The sequence below is a fragment of the Opisthorchis viverrini genome (assembly GCF_000715545.1).
Source record: "Opisthorchis viverrini unplaced genomic scaffold opera_v5_25, whole genome shotgun sequence".
NCBI lineage: Eukaryota > Metazoa > Platyhelminthes > Trematoda > Opisthorchiida > Opisthorchiidae > Opisthorchis > Opisthorchis viverrini.
The window spans coordinates 2,085,889-2,101,827 of record NW_008751681.1 but is presented as its reverse complement, the minus strand read 5'-3'; the positions used below and the strand labels follow the sequence as shown (position 1 = coordinate 2,101,827).

At 42.2% G+C, this 15,939-nt stretch overlaps 2 protein-coding genes across 2 annotated transcripts; both read right to left on the bottom strand.

Annotated features, from left to right (window-relative positions):
- Positions 1-6,105: 6,105 nt before the first annotated feature.
- Positions 6,106-8,531, bottom strand: T265_02169 (hypothetical protein; the record flags this gene model as incomplete). The annotated part of the gene is made up of 2 exons (XM_009166343.1): positions 6,106-6,180; positions 8,400-8,531. 2 exons carry the CDS (start codon positions 8,529-8,531, stop codon positions 6,106-6,108), a joined length of 207 nt encoding a protein of 68 aa, XP_009164607.1.
- Positions 8,532-8,998: 467 nt separating this feature from the next.
- On the bottom strand, positions 8,999-9,326 carry T265_02168 (hypothetical protein; the record flags this gene model as incomplete). Its single annotated transcript, XM_009166342.1, has 2 exons — positions 8,999-9,126; positions 9,164-9,326. The coding sequence occupies 2 exons, from the start codon at positions 9,324-9,326 to the stop codon at positions 8,999-9,001; spliced, it is 291 nt and encodes a 96-aa protein (XP_009164606.1).
- Between the last annotated feature and the right edge of the window lie 6,613 nt (positions 9,327-15,939).

The window sequence follows — 15,939 nt, the reverse complement described above, 5'->3', positions numbered from 1 at the left end:
GCGATTCAAGGCCAGAGGGCATGCTGCTAAACATAGAAGGCGTTGGGATAAAAAGGAACACACAGGAACACAGACCACAGCGCAACAAAGATCAGAAACGGACCAATAGATTCACTAAATTGGTTACACTTCAAGCAGCCAATCACGTCAGAAGCTAACGGATTGCCTTCAACTGCTATATAAACGCACGCAGGTAAGAAAGAGATACCCGCACAACTGCGCACTGAGGATGTCTGCACCTATGCTGACAAAACGTTTGCAAGCCGATTGCCAAGCTCGGCGAACAGATCAACTTCGACCTGATCAACAGTTAATAAACTCATCCGAGCTTTCAATATTTCAACACATTACCAGGTAGTCTGTTTGTAACTGCATAGCAGACATCTTTTGACAATCGACAGGAGTCGCAGTTTATTTCGTTGTATTATTGAAGCCTGGAATGAAATTTTCATTAGAAATCCCTTAGAAAGTTGGGCTCACAAAAATTCCCGAATGGCAAGGAATTGTAGTAAAACCAATTATCTTCATTGGAATCACCAAGGCTAAACTGTTGTTCCATTTGAATTTCATCTTTTTCCAACTCATAAAAAGACAATCCAAACTCTGTCCGAAAACTGCAGCGTACCATCAGCCTCTTATTGGCATAAACAGCCGTCAAATCAGTTGGACGGGCTTTTATCTGGTGTTCGTTGTTTAGAGACTGGTTGACAGTGCACAAAATCCACTGACGAGTTTGGATTTTATTCGTCCACGCTGGTTTCGCCTAGCCTGGTATCCTGACGATCATACCTAACGACGCAAACCGGAGGCACTGAGATATACTCTGATCTTACCGGATACATTTAGGGGGCATCATAGCTTCTTTAGAGGCGAATAAAGAAAGAAAGATGAAACAGTGCAATACCCTGCATTTTCGGGTTACTTTATTATGTAATTAGTCGACCGATCTGTTTCAGCGTATTATCCTATTATTGGAGGGCGTCTCCTGTGAATCTGAGAATAGCTTCTGTCTTTCTGTGAATTACTTTACGCCCGTTTTGCTTGTGTGCAAAAATTGGACAAGAGATTTTTATTTTTGAGCAATCGGTAATTCCCCAATATTCTTTCGTATTGCACGTTAAGGATAGATAAGAATCGTTTACATGAAAGTACGGCCGGCTATTTTCGTTGCCCAACAAATGAATGTGTCCACAATGCCTATGGTAGGACTTATGCGGGTAAGATTCATAAGTAACCAAGCGGCAGATACCAGATATGCTCGGGTTGTTTGCCCTAGGTGCTTCACTGGACCGTAAATTACAGCGCTGTTTACTATCGCCGGGTTCGCCATCCCTCATCACCTTTCAGAACTCAAAATCCATTCATCGATGCATGCCTGGAAACTTTCTTTGCTCCAGCCATCAAAGCTGTCCATCGCAATAGAGAACTCTTCTCCAAAGGATAAATATGTATATTTTGCTTACATTTACATCACTTGCCAAAAGTTTCCTCTTGGAAGCATTTATAACTGTGTCATAATATATTAATAGCTGTTCACTAAAAAGGCTCAAAGTTTCAACCTACATTAATCATGTTAAGTGTTTAGCTTGACAAAATGACGGGAATTTCTCCCGCCCTCAGAAGTGATCAACCCACTGATTTGAAAAATCCTCGTCGATGGTGCATGCGACGAAAAGCCGATGGGAGGTACATCCAGCGTGGATTTAAAGCAGGTTTGCCCTGGCGACTCCGCGAAATCCATAAGAGAGTAGCAAATGTCGATATTCAAATAAACGTCGGTTCAATGCGCGCCTACAACAACTCGCCTACCACAACTCAGCTGTGACCCATATGTTGCCGTGCAATCTCTACTTTCGTTGGTCACCTTTTCATTATTGGTATAAACTGTGGTGGCAACAAACCAAATGTTGCTCACCAGTTTGTTTTCGACGAAGTTGATCGATGCTCTGGTGCACAGACTCCGGAGTTTGTTACATCACCACAATTCATTATTTACGTGTCCCTTATGTCAGTCTTGTCAGGACGATTCTAAAGCAAATGACGAGGTGCACAGCATATTACATCCTTGAATACTGCACACATAAGGGTGCGCGCATTGCCACAAGAACGATCATTTCCTAGCCAGCAGCTCCAGTGCGACAAAACATGGATTTCTGTACCTGATAGCAGTAGGGGAAGAATGTAATTCTCAGTCCATTGTAGAAGCTGACTTGTCAATGACTGATCACGTTCTCCGCAGTTAGTTTCACAGTTGCCTTGGATTGGTGTGAAGGTTCTAAATTTATTCGGAGCTATACAACTTGGGAAAAAGTTAGAATTACTTTGGGATGCCGAAACATATCTCACGATGCCACTGAGGATAAGCGAATGGTCTTTACCGCAGATTTCCCTCAGAGGTGTGATGGACCTTGAGCCGTGGAAGTCTTCTGAGTTCCGACAGTCCATTCTTGTACCTAGGACCTGTTATGTTACGAGGTATTTCACATCTTGATCATTACGAATGGTTCATTATTTCTCTGTGGGCTGTCTCTACCACTTTTACCGACTATTCCTTTATTTCATAGCACTATGTTGGTATCTTAATGGATGTGTCTGAGGCAGCGGCCTAAAAATCTGCTCCTGTGCTTATACCACACTAGTTAGTTAAAATCATACACTTGCTTTTGCATTCGTTTCATCTAGCCTAGCTCTGTGATGGTTTGGATCAATTCCCCAATTCTCCCATAAATCAGAGCTGGAACAGTCGGGGCGGTATATGAGTGAACTAAAACCACTGGCCGTTTAGCTGCATCTCTAAACTTTCGGTGAGGTCTCGGTTATTTTTGAACATTTTTAGAAACTTCTTCAGATGCATTTTGCACCCAGCGAGAAGCCATTTACTTATGGTCCACTTCGTCCGCAGAACAGCGCTTCCAATCTGACATTCGAGTACCCAAGCACAAAAGTAGATTTATCAACCGTAATGCAATTGTTGCAGTAAAAAAAGCCACTGTCGTCAGACTGTACCAAAAGAATCGCAGCACGTATTTTGTTGAAAACATCCACAGATAGTATGAAAATTTTAATAAAAGCACCATGTTTTGACGATTTTGTGGTTGAAACGCTTATGGTCAGACCTGGCGTTCGTAGGAGGAGCGTTGGAGCACCTCCGTGCTTGAAAGCTTGACGGAATCACTTTCGAGGTGAAAAGCTAGTAGTAAAAATGGGCGTGTAAGTGATGGTGGTGGTGTAAGACAAGAAAGTTCATACGCTGGCATGCACTGCAGTCGGTTGCTAAAAAACTGATCCTGTTCATTTACTCGCATATGGTGTGAGATTCTGTCCAGATTATTAATATTGTATGTCTTAGAAGTGTTTCGCCAGATGTAATTTGGTCATTGCGGAATTCCATACCATGTCCGATCCTGCCACATAGTCTTGTCTAGGAATTCGAGTTGAGTCACCTGGTGGAGGAGAGTTGGAGAGCTTCCTCTTGAAGGGCCGACTATCTAAACAAGTTAGCTAATCTTGTCTGCAAACATATGGTCCCTGTGTTAAGACTCCGACGCTTTCTATGGTAAATACTAATTGTTCTCATACACATGTCCTTGCGTCTGCTGGCCGTTGAGCCTGAGCCACTTTGCAATCGGGGTTAAGCATGCAAGAGTCCCACACAAAAGCTGTTTTTTTGTTCCTGAGACACTTAAAGTCGGTTAACAGCTGACACAGGTGGCTGGCATGGATGATTTATTGATCTTCCTGTTTTCATGAATAGAACTCATTTCAGGTTTTTGAGCACTCATGGCGTGACAGTGTTCTAATTTCCCTGAAGGAGAGCGTGGGCCTGCATCTTCATCATCATCGTCATCATCACCGTCATCATCATTATCATTGTCAAGTTTGACAACCGCGCACTCGTCGTACAGTGGCTGTAGCTGCCACAGTTCCGTAGTTTTGTTCACCGATGATTTGGGGGGATAGGTAGCTGCGCATTGCAGGCGGGGGATGATAAATTGGTGCATAAATCCACCACTGTCAGTGGGCCGTCAAGTGGGGGTGTTGGAATAGGAGATATGTACTGAAGGCAATAGCTTTGATGCACGAGCGCCATTGAGGGCGCAACTGGGCCACGTCTGATAATATCTCCAGCCATTGATATGGCCCGTCTCGGGGTCCCCATCCAGGAAGACGGCAGTGACCAGCGCAGCTGAGTTTGCTGGTAATGGCTTTCATACTTCGCTGCCAAGTCATTGTTTGACCGCCTCTGGCTCTCTTCCACCCTTCACATGGTTGAGCGAAAAGAGTCCTTCGAGGAAGTCGGTCGACTGGCATACGCGATACGTGGCCAAGCCAGCGTAACCTATGCAGTGCGATCAGTTCATCTATCGGTAGTGAGTTATTCCCCCTGAATACCATTCGACGTACTTCAGAACTGCTGATCCGGTGTTTCAACCAGATTCGGGCAATGCTCCGAAGATATCAACAGTCAAACATTGGAAGCCTTTTGATGTCCTCAGCTCGCAGTGGCCAGGTTTCTGATTCATAGAGTAATATGGAGCGCACCTCAGCATTGTGAACTCGACCCTTGACAGAGGAGCTGATGTCACGCCTACGCCACAGCTAACGCAGGTTCACAAAAGCTGCTCTGGTCTTCCCAATCCGGATTGAAACATTTTCTTACGCGAGATAACTGAGACTGATACAGCTGCCCAGTTAAGCAAATTTGTAAACTAATTCAATCGGTTCGTCCGCAAGCATGAGGCTGAGGGTCGAGTCCACCCAGTTTTTCAGTAGCACTTTACACTCTGCAGGTGTGCAGCGCATGCCGAACCGCGAAGCAGAATTACTTGGATTATTTAATATTGTTTGCATTACCATGGGGTCAGATCCGAGAAGGGCTATGTCGTCCGCATACTCGATGTCTGTGAGCGGAGGCCCAGGGAGCACTTTGACCCAGCAGGTATTAGAGGCTGGTAGTGGGTCTTCCATGATCGTGTCAATGACGAAGTTGAAGAGGAAAAGTGAAAGAAGGCAGCCCTGTCGGACACCACTGGATGTGGTGAACTCAGGAGAAAGCTTCCCGTAGACCTTTACACGACAGCGGGAGTTGGCGTACAGCGCCTTAATGAGGTTCAAGAATTTATTGGGGACACCTTTGCTTCACAGACATTACAATAGTGTTTGGCGGCCCACAATGTCAAGGGCATAAACACAACCGGTCTTCGTTGCTATAAGTAGCGTAGCTGTTCCAGAATTTGTCGGAGGGTGAAGATATAACCGATGCAACCACTTGCAATACGGAAGCCAGCTTGATTTCCACGGATCAGCCTCTTTCTGTGTTCAGTCAGCCTTCGGAGGATAAGGCCAGAGAGCACCTTCGATGCCACGGCTAGCAGGCTGATGCCACGGTAGTTTTCACATAGCGCGCGCGTACCCTTTTTGAAGATATGGATAATTGTCGACATGCTTCATTCTGAAGGCACTTTCTCTTCGTCCCATATAGCACCAATAAGCTTTGTCAGATGGGTCACTAGGGATTTTCCGACTTCTTTGGGGAGGGCTAGATACAGACCGTCCGGTCCTGGTGCCTTCTCGCGTTTCAGAACCGCTGTTTTGTATTTTATCTCTACCTCCGAAGGGCGATACAGGTTTACATTCCATTCGCCCGTATGCATTATATCCACGGCCTGTGTTGCAGGAGGCCGGCTGAACCGTTCTTCGACGTGTTCGGTCCATCTCTCCAGTCGATGTTTATGCGAGTGAATTATCGAGCCATCTTTTTCACTTATTGTTCTGCTGACCGTTGCTTTCCTAGGGCCAGTCGATCGTATCATTTGATAAAGGGCACAAATGTTTCCTGTAGCAAAGGCCTTCTCCATCTCCCGAGCTTTCGATATCCACCAGAGCTCTCGGTCTTTCCTTAGACTCTTCACTATTTGGCGTTTGAGGGGTTTGCGTGCGCCGTCGTACTCACTGCCTGCTGGTTTGGCTTTCTTGACACCAATCATGGATAGCGACCTCGACGACACTTAGTGGTCTTGTGGTCGAACTGGAGAAGTCGGGCAGGCAGCACTGAACGCCGCTAGTATAGCTCCTTTCACATTTTGCCACACTTCATCTACATGTTCAGTATTGGTTTAATGTGAAGAGTTTTCGGGCTAGCTCAGATCGATGCTGCTGAACTATGGCAGTTCTTCGAAGCTGGTAGATTGGCATGCTTCACACTCAACGCCGAAGGTAGTTGTAAATAGTCTATAGGTTTAAGATGGATGTATTTTTTCTTTTGTATTCTTATGCGTGTCAGCTTCTTTCAGCTGTTCCCGGGAGGTCGCATCACACTTGTTGCGTATCCTAATGTTTGTAAGCATACGTGAAATAAATGTAACGACACGAATGTTTAGCTCATCCTTTGAATATTTTTAGAGATTTTATAAAATAATTGGTGTCATAAATAACATTTATTTACTACGAAATGTAACGTAACACAAAAAATAGTACAGCGTTTTTTTCTGTGTTCATAAAGTTTTCAGTACCATGAGCACAGAAGTTGTAATATTCTTGCGAGGAAAGACATGGTGCACCGAAAAATAACTTAACAGCCCATCGTGTGAAATCTCCTTTAATCAATTCCGGCTGTTGATGACCGTATAATAATGAAATGCCCCGTTATTTAGTGATTACGTCATCAGACGCTGTTTATCAGTAGGGGACTATGTAAACACCGTTGCGGCAATGCATAATCAGAATGGAAACCTGTCGGGCCAAACATTTCACTGTTTTTCACGGACCGCGAAAGCCCGGCAGCTAAGAATGAGCTAACTTCAAACGTGTAAACTTGCGGTATATTTTATTTTATAGGTAGTGCTGTTAAAGTGCATTGTTGCCAGTGTATTTGCTGCTAAACTAAACTTGTTTCCAATCACTCAACATACTGATTATCACGAAACTCAGCTGAGTTCGGATCTCTTAATAATAACTTGATTAGCCGCTGTGACCATTAAATTCAGCTAGAGGCTTTTCAACATTCTAAGTATGCCGTTTCTACTGAAAGCCTAAACCTTTGTATAATCAGAAAACCAGGTGAGTTGGGTGGATTCGAAACACAAATAATTCTGAACCAATCATTTTCGGTAATTAGGAGAGTCTTCTTTAATGGAAATACAAATAAGTAATCTTGGCCCCGTAAGTGTGTCCCATTTAGCACGATAGAACAACAAAAGTGACACATACTAAAGGTTTGATTTAAGCGTAGTACGATAGGATTGTACCGTAACTCGTCTCAGCTCATAAGAAACCAGAGGAAAACGCGACAATTCTGCTTGTGTCAATTAAACCACATGGATGCGCAGGACTATAAAACCAAAAGAGGTAAACATGCAAGCTTGCTCCCTGTTATCGGGATGTCACCAGTTGCAAATGACAAGCAGCATGTGAGCCATCGCCATATAGGAAATCATAGGCGTTGGTTCATTAACGCTGCGAAATCTCTCAAACAGTCGGCTGTCCTAATTCTCACTTGTACTTATAAACAACGGTTAAGCAAATCAATGCCATCGTCATATGCCCCGTTAAATAGGTAGATCAGGGGAAAATGAAGGAAACAGGAGTGCGGAAGGAGACACTATCCAAAGAAGACTGTTAGGTATGACTGATCACCCTCACTAGTGTTCACATTTGAATATCGGCAACATGTATCTCAGCAGGTGTGCCATTAGCGATGCAGTTAGTCTTGGAATAACTTTTGGACACTTGTTATAATGGCGCTTATCACAACAGATTCTTTAGTTCTACTATGTTCCGTTGTGTTGTCGTTTCTTGGGAGATCTCAATCAAGTTTCTCACCTAACTCTTCTGTTCAATTAACGATGTAGTATTAATTCCAATACCATTCAGAATGGATGTCATTTACTGACATGCATGTATGAAAACATTTTCACTGAGACCAAATCAACCATTCAGCAAGATTCAAACACCCTGTGAATTTTGAACGATTCTGTACACCCGACATTCAACTCTGGAGCACCGAAAGTTTGGTAATTGTTCCACGAGAATGATAAACAGTTTTTGGATGTCCAACACGTCCTATCCAACATGTTCCAAAAACTTTGATTGGTTGACTACTAAATTTACACCGGATTTTGAAAAACTAGCAGGCACAAACTTGAGTAATAACCATAAAATCCTCAGACACTTTCCTCCCCGTTTGGTGGTGACACTGAAATGTTGTGCAAGCTTATCAGTTTGAAGTTTCTACCAGGTACGCGCGTAACTAAAATTCATTGAAAAATACTTTTGAAAAATAAATGATATTTCGCGGCATATGATTAAAACCATTTTGCCATCTCCAACTCCTGATAGAGCGCAACAGCTGCTTGTTTTGCCTGCGGATGTCCAAACAATAAGTGGAAGTATCAGACTACCTGTTCTATTTCACGTCCTTCGTCGATAGATGCGAGGCATTCGTCCAAGTACTTTTTAGCCTGAGCACCCTTCTTCATTGTGGCATAACATCGAGCAATGTCAAGTAAGTTGACAGCAGATGCTCGTCCCATTTCTGCGGAGCAAGTTTTCTTTCAGAATAAAGCAACCTACTGCCTTCAGCATCTAAAAAGTACCTAAGGGCCTACAACGTTGGGCACAAACAAAAATGCTGGAGCATACTTCGGGGATAGAAGACGTTGGTGGATTAGCATACATTGCACAAGCAACTTTTCTTTGCATCCAGGACCAGTTGGCAACCGTATAGTGCCTAAAGTGTGCGGCGCAGTAAAAAAAAGTGATCTATTACCTACCATATCCCCAAGCTCCGGAAAATAATTCCATCTCCTGGGTTTAGTTCGAGCGCCTTCTGTTCCAAAATAAAGAGGTTTGTTTTTCTACTGAGGGTCATCCAACCTGCCAGGCTGTTTTGATTTTGAATGCATCTTTTATCCACTGAAACTGGCCCATGTAGTCAGCTCTGGCATGCAAAAATGTGGCGTAATACTAAAGTCGAATCATGAACTCAGTTTGTGCGATGTCAGCGAATGTTTACTTTGGCACAGCCTGGATGTGTGTCGTCCAATAACATACCAGCCTTTGAGTAGCGATATCCTTTTGTTATGTAATGCTCATATTGTTCTTTGTCAATTACTGCAAATACTTTGGCTGTGAAATAGGGGGTGAGGTTGTAAAGGTCACTGACCAAGACTGTCACATAGGTTAGCAGCGAAGGCGTACACAGGGGCTATCCGAAAATCAGGCTTGTCCATGTAGGCGGTCAGCAGCTGGTAGGCCTGTTCGGGGCCCAGATCTTTTGCTAGGTCTGTAGCTTCTTTGAGTAGGTCACCGGGATTCTGAATATCCATGGTACAAAATGGCTATGCCTGTAGTGTCAACATGATAAAATTCAGTAGCAACTTCCCGCTGAAAAGGAGAGCATATATACATCAAACAGTTGGTCAGAAGTGAGCTTACATATTTATCTAACGGCAAGTGAAGTGAAAATGTCACAGAATAGTGGAATATGGTAAGCACGGAAAGCGCGAGAGTATTCAATTACACGTCAAATAATAAACAGCAAAATGGAGAACCTTTGCACAGCCTCAAGATTTATCTTTTTTGGAAAATCAGGAATACAGTGCTTCTTCGAGGGGACGCTTTTACGGTTTCTGAGGAACTTTTTGACAGGGAATGTTTTCGTAGATATGTATTAGATAAGAGAAAAATATCATGTATTGGAATAGTGAAATTGCATTTGTATTTGCATTCTTATCCACAGCTTTCGTGAATGTACGGTGAAATTTGTTGTTCAGTTTGAATCAACCAAAAATGATACATTATTTTAATCTGGTGTGAATTGAATCACTTGGGAATTTTTGCAGTTTGGATCAGATGGCTGTTTATTCGCTTGCCAAGTTTGGCTATTAGCATGCCACCAATCGGAGGAACATCACCTTTGCGTGAATTTATGGTGTCTCCTTGATTGTTGAGCTGATTGCCACGCTCCGTGAGCAGATCAACAGCCTGCTGGTCATCCGCCAGTAGGTATGGCGTTAGAAAAAATCACAACTCCCCACAAGATCTGCATTAGGGCTTGTGTACTGAAAGAGAGACTGTAATGGGAAAATATTTTATGATTTTCCAATCATAGGGCTTTTCCTCTAAGAGAGACTCACGTAATCTGAAAATTTTTAACTGTTACTGTTAGGACCAAGCAATGTGTTCAAGTCACTTTGAAACATTTTGAAACATAATTTATCGATCTGCCAGAAGGATAAAAAGGCATTGTAATCATAGGGAATCAGAAGCGCTAATCTGTCTGCAAAAATACTGCCTCACTGTAGTTTTTTACATAAAGCAACTCTTTGAAGGAGTTACAGAAGCGAGAACACCACAAACAAGAGATTCAGTTGGGTTCCTGGTGAGTCTCTCGAGAAACCAAATTAGTTTGCAAATGAGTGTATATTCGCTAAAATCAAAAGTGATTTCTTCTGAAATTTGTCTTCTCTTGGGAGTGGTCTATTTAGGGAGGAAACTTTTCACAGGATAATAACTGGCCAATGCACTCTGTGTGCCATTCTCTGCGTGTAGTGTTTCCATTCAAAATAAAGGGCGTCCATATTTCTCCCCCTTAACTACTAATAATATGGAGCTGCTGCGTTTAATTAGCAATAGAATTGCTGACCTTTTATTCCATCCATCTAGCATTCATGGTGCAGTGAGTAAATTTAAGTAGAAATCATATGCAACCCTGGGGAGACTACATGAAATTGAGCACCACTGATATTTCAATCATGGTCTGAAAAATCAATTTTATGTTACTCTTTGTGTTTGTGCACTTCAGTAAATCTAACTGTGAGGTTATAAGTGCTCCAACAATTCGGTGCCAGATCCTATGAGTTGAAAATCGAGCACTTTTTCTCCTGGATGAAAGAATTTCCTCAAAATGAGTTTCCCTTGCTTGAGAAAATATACATTTGCTTCCTACTCTTCATCAGGGTGACAATTTCCTACTCGGCATAAAGTGCCGTTAGTCGGGTTACAGTGACTGTTTCCATCGAAGAGTTACTAAACTAATCTCTGAATTTTAAGGAAGTTGTCGTCACCAATCGCCTTGGACTGTTGTTTGCGCACTCATGGTTATTTTATAGTGAATAACAAAACTCAGTTTGCATCACCTCCCCTTAAATCGTATTACTGATTTGGCATCATTCGTTCTCCAAATTGTGCCACTGTTAAAGTCCCTTTCTCATTCGTCACTACACAAGACCGTAAAACAACTGTTTGAAAGCCCGTCACTAACGAGGAATTGTGCCTTTTGCCTTCCAGTGGGAGTGATTAGATTGTACTTCGATTGCAGCACCCAGTAGTGCATAATCCCGCACCAGAATTTATCGGATCTCACCATCGGTTGCAATCGTACAATCTTGAACAAAGTTAATTTGAGCAACATCTCTTCAAATACGTCTGTCGTACTTATCTGCTGGTTTATTAATTAGCACAGTATCCGGTGGCAATACGTGCACAGATACCTGAGGGTAGAGAGTCTTTAATAGAAACAAACATAAATAGTGGGTCCTTTGCGGAGGTAGCAGACACCTGTTATCATTCAGGTGTGCATTCATTTGCCCAGAGGTGGTAACTTTGGCAGGTTTCAGCAGACCCATATTTCTGACTTGTCTCTGTTCACTGGATACCTAAAGTAATTCAAATAATATTTCCTGGGTTTAAAGGTGAGAAATCATGGTGATACACTATTGTGGCCGATGAATAAACTTGGCCACTAAAAATCAGGTCTAGATGTGGCAACTAGCATTGTGAAAATGCCGACATGAATAACTTGATCAGCCCAAGGCTCTGTGAGGCAGAACGTACACTACTACCGTTCAATTCCAATGAAGCAGAAGCCGGACATTTTTGGGGCCTCACGAAATCTAATGCTCCCGGGTAGTAAATCATGACGTAAAACATTGTTATTGCCATTGTTATTATTATTGGTGATATTATTGTTAGCAGTGTTCAAAACTTCTCGGACTCTTCTGTTTTATTACTAGGCCAGAGCGTCAGAACCTATGTAAGGAAATAGCGGGAAGCTGTTCAGCCTTTTCCATCAGCATTTGTCGTGAATCTCTATGGGTGGGCTGCTTGGTGACCCCTTTACATGGAAGCCAATAACAAATAACAGTATCTGAATATTATTATCTTTGTAGACAAGCTTTCAATGTGTTCGTCGGACATGAATACCGCTTTTTCAAACACCAATTTGCTCATCAACATAGACTACATTTTCCGGTAAATATATAAGAATCCATCTCGATAGCAACGTTAGCCCATCATTACAATTACCTTTAGTGACTGAATGACACTACCCAGGAACCAGAAGGAACACATAAATGCAACAAAATCTTAACGTAATGATCATCAGCCCCATCTGGATAAAACACACATCGGACAAAAACGCATCTTGTAATGATGGAATCGTCATGGATATATCCAGCTGAATCCGGACTAATTTAGATTAAGACAAAAATCAGTAGACACAGCTACATACTTGTTCACAATAAGTTTGGCAAAGCCTCAGTGCCTCCCTGTCCGCCAAAACTCAGATAAGTTGCATTTTTGTGTGTAAGGCAAGGGTAACTTACCCAAACATGAAACAATGCAAAAAAATGTCAGATTTGTCCCATCCAAGAAAGTAGTATCCCAACCTGATTACCCATCTCTACCATTGGTTTAAATTTAAGTGTGTCGGTCTAGAAACCACAAGTCGCTGTATGGTGTGCATATGTGCATGAATATATGAATGCACACTGAAAAGTTAAGCTCCACAAGCACGGATATACCTGAGCTGGACCGTGAGTAAGTTACGTATGGCCTACCTGTAACATGTCACGCGTTGTTAGAAGGCAACCAACACGGATGCACCCAAGCTATCAGTATTCTGCTACACAACGCGTTATTTTCTGTTCAGTCGTCGGAGTCTGGGTTTGCTCAAGTTTAAATCTGAGCCCCTTCCATCTTTTTTTGCAATACAACCGAAACATGATGTGAGAGTTGCTGTCAAACATTGTAAAGACTTGTACATTAGACTCATAATACCTGTAAGAGAAAATCAGTCCGCTGTTATTTTAAACACCATCATGTCACCTAGGAGGATGACTTAACACTTGAACTGGTTTCCACTAGTTTACCCGTGGGAAGAAGGTTGGAAACCAAATCCTCCAGGCTTATAGTGCCGTTTCAATAACGCTGTGAGTGCTGTAAGAGTTTTATTCAGTGCAGTTGGCCTCGCAGTCGTGGAAGCCAAAATCTTGGTAGGTGTTAAAGGGTCCATGCCACATTGTAAATAAATAAAAGTCAATTCTTCCCCATGGGCGGACTGGGGACAAACGACCTCATTTTGAAAACCATTCATGCTACCCCCTTGGGATGAGCTGCAAAATATCTTATCAAATAACCAATAATGTTCAAAATTTTCACATTTTGATTACCCCTATGCTATTTTACACTTAAAAATCAATGCTGTGTCTCTGCTTATGGTATTATGGTGTGGTTCATTGGTATTAGCATGACATATCGCTACACGACTAAACTGTTGAACAAATTGGTAGCCTATATTGTGTGTAAGTTACCTTTGGAAAAGAATTTTATAGATTAACAAAAGTCACCACAAGGCCAGTGCCTAAATGATACCTTAAGTTTATTTTTATAGACCTGAATGATTGGACTCTCTAACCACAGAAAAAACAAGCGATACAGTGGCGAATAATTTATTTATGTTTACAGATATTACACCAACTCGTGGACTCTAGGACCCTTGAATGTGCGCTAAAATTTGCAGTGAGAGAAACTCGTACGAAACAACCAAGAATTAATTAATTGATCAGTTTAAAGACAATATTCTAGACTGCAAAAGCCACATTTCCTTGTATGTACCCTAACAATTGTGCCAATTAATTAGTTTAAAAACAGTTTAGGCTAACAGGTGTCATTCCAAATAAGTTAGTATGAAATTAAGTCCCCGAAAACGTTCGCGATGATTCCAGGTTACTCCAATCGAGTAGTAGGGTTGGTGGATTCAAACCCGAATCGGGTTAGAGAGAATTGTTAGTCTTTTGATTTTGGAAACAGTTCTGCAGAATTCAATCACATGTGCTGACACTCAAATACATTTGTACTTTAGAAATACCACTGTATATGGTTGTATCACATATGCATATTATAGGGTCATGTATTAGAAAATCATCCCGTCCCCTCCGTTTCCAAAGATATGTTCCAAATTAAAACTATTTCAATGTTTTCCGGTGCATTTCGTCCTAATCATTCCCATGAATTGCAAATTAGCGAGTGAACGCGAAAATGGATGCTGCTATTTGTCCACCAAAGTTTATGAAAAATTGGTTTATGCAGGACGCACTTCAGGCAGCTGAACAAAACGGGTTATAATACGGTGTTGCTTTGGGTCACACGTTATTCACGCCTTAAAAACAACCCTATTTCAGCAGATTATTCAAACCCACTAAACGTCAGTTAGCTAAGGAACTGAATGTCCCTGAATGCCAGATTAATGAAGAACAATGGTGAACACATATAGGCTCAAAAGTTAGGTGATGCACAACACTCCTGCATCTTATTCCGGATTCGCTATAGTGGGATTCGCACAAATAGTCTCGAGGATATGGCTTGGACCTAGAACCCCATAATGTTAAGAATACTACACACAACAAGGCCGATTAATTTGGTAAGATAAAGAGACGTTTATTCGACGAGTTGTGAACTATCAGCAGCCCATGTGAGAAAAACGGGTAAGAAGTGAAGCGAATGGACACTAGATTGTGGAGACATGCGTCATAGAGTCAACGAATGAAAACGCAAGTTTTTGCAGTCGAAATGTTTACGCACTAATATTTAATTAGTGAAAAACTATGCCGATAGCTCTTTGGACTCTCCAATGCATGTTTCATCTGACAGTATGAGAACGAATTCGTTCTAAATACTGAATAAACGTTTAGCAAACAAAATAGGAGTAGAGTAGATGTTTTTGAGGCAGAAGGAGCATCCTACAGACCCATTCGTTACATCTATAGCGGAACTGAAGTCTGTCATCTGTGAAGTTTGAAAAACCCAAAGATTAAGCGTTTTTAATCCGAACTTAAGCCCCATTTGTCAAAGCAGATGGTTGTAAATAATTAGCCCGGAGTCACTAAGCTCCGACAAATGCTTATGCAGCTTTCATGAAACAATTCCAGCATCGGTGCTACAACGAAACTCAGAAGTGAGGTTTTCTACGTGTTGTGAGCTTAAAAGCTGTGGAAATTACGCTGAATCGCGGGAGAGCTACGGTGGAAAATTCCTTTCAGTGCATGACCATTAAGGGTCGGTATAGCGTACATAACAACACAGCTACCCTAGTCCGTTATTCGTCGGCCAAGTAGTTGGCCACCTCGAAACAAATGTAGGCCGCTGGCTATGTTCAGCGCCCGTTTTGTTATAAAGTGGCTGGAGGGTTTTGCGAGTTCCATCTATCTTTGATCACCCTTGAGCCATACTTGTCTTGTATATGCAGCTCGAATGTCGATGCAACCTGCAACTAGCTGAGTGAGCTTTGTATTTCTAGCGTCCGTATAGAGCCTTGAAGGATATTTTGATTAGTGCTTGCAATCTCAGCTAGCTTATAGTGCTATGCAGTCATTGACATATCTTCTGTATTTGTTGGCCACAGTCCAGAGAGCCTTAAAATGAGGATCAGGAGTTCCGTAAGCAAAATATTTATGGCCGTTGGTGGCAAATGCTGGTTAGTTAGTGAATTACCATGTCTGGATGATGCCTAGGCTTAGTTGAAGCAGTTTATGGTCACAAAGGGTATGGATGTTGCTTCAATTAGGTAGTGTCATCATCATCATCATCAACGACAGCATGACATCAGTGCTCAACACCAATGCTTCACTGCCGTACAGCCATGACTTATTTGAAAGCCTT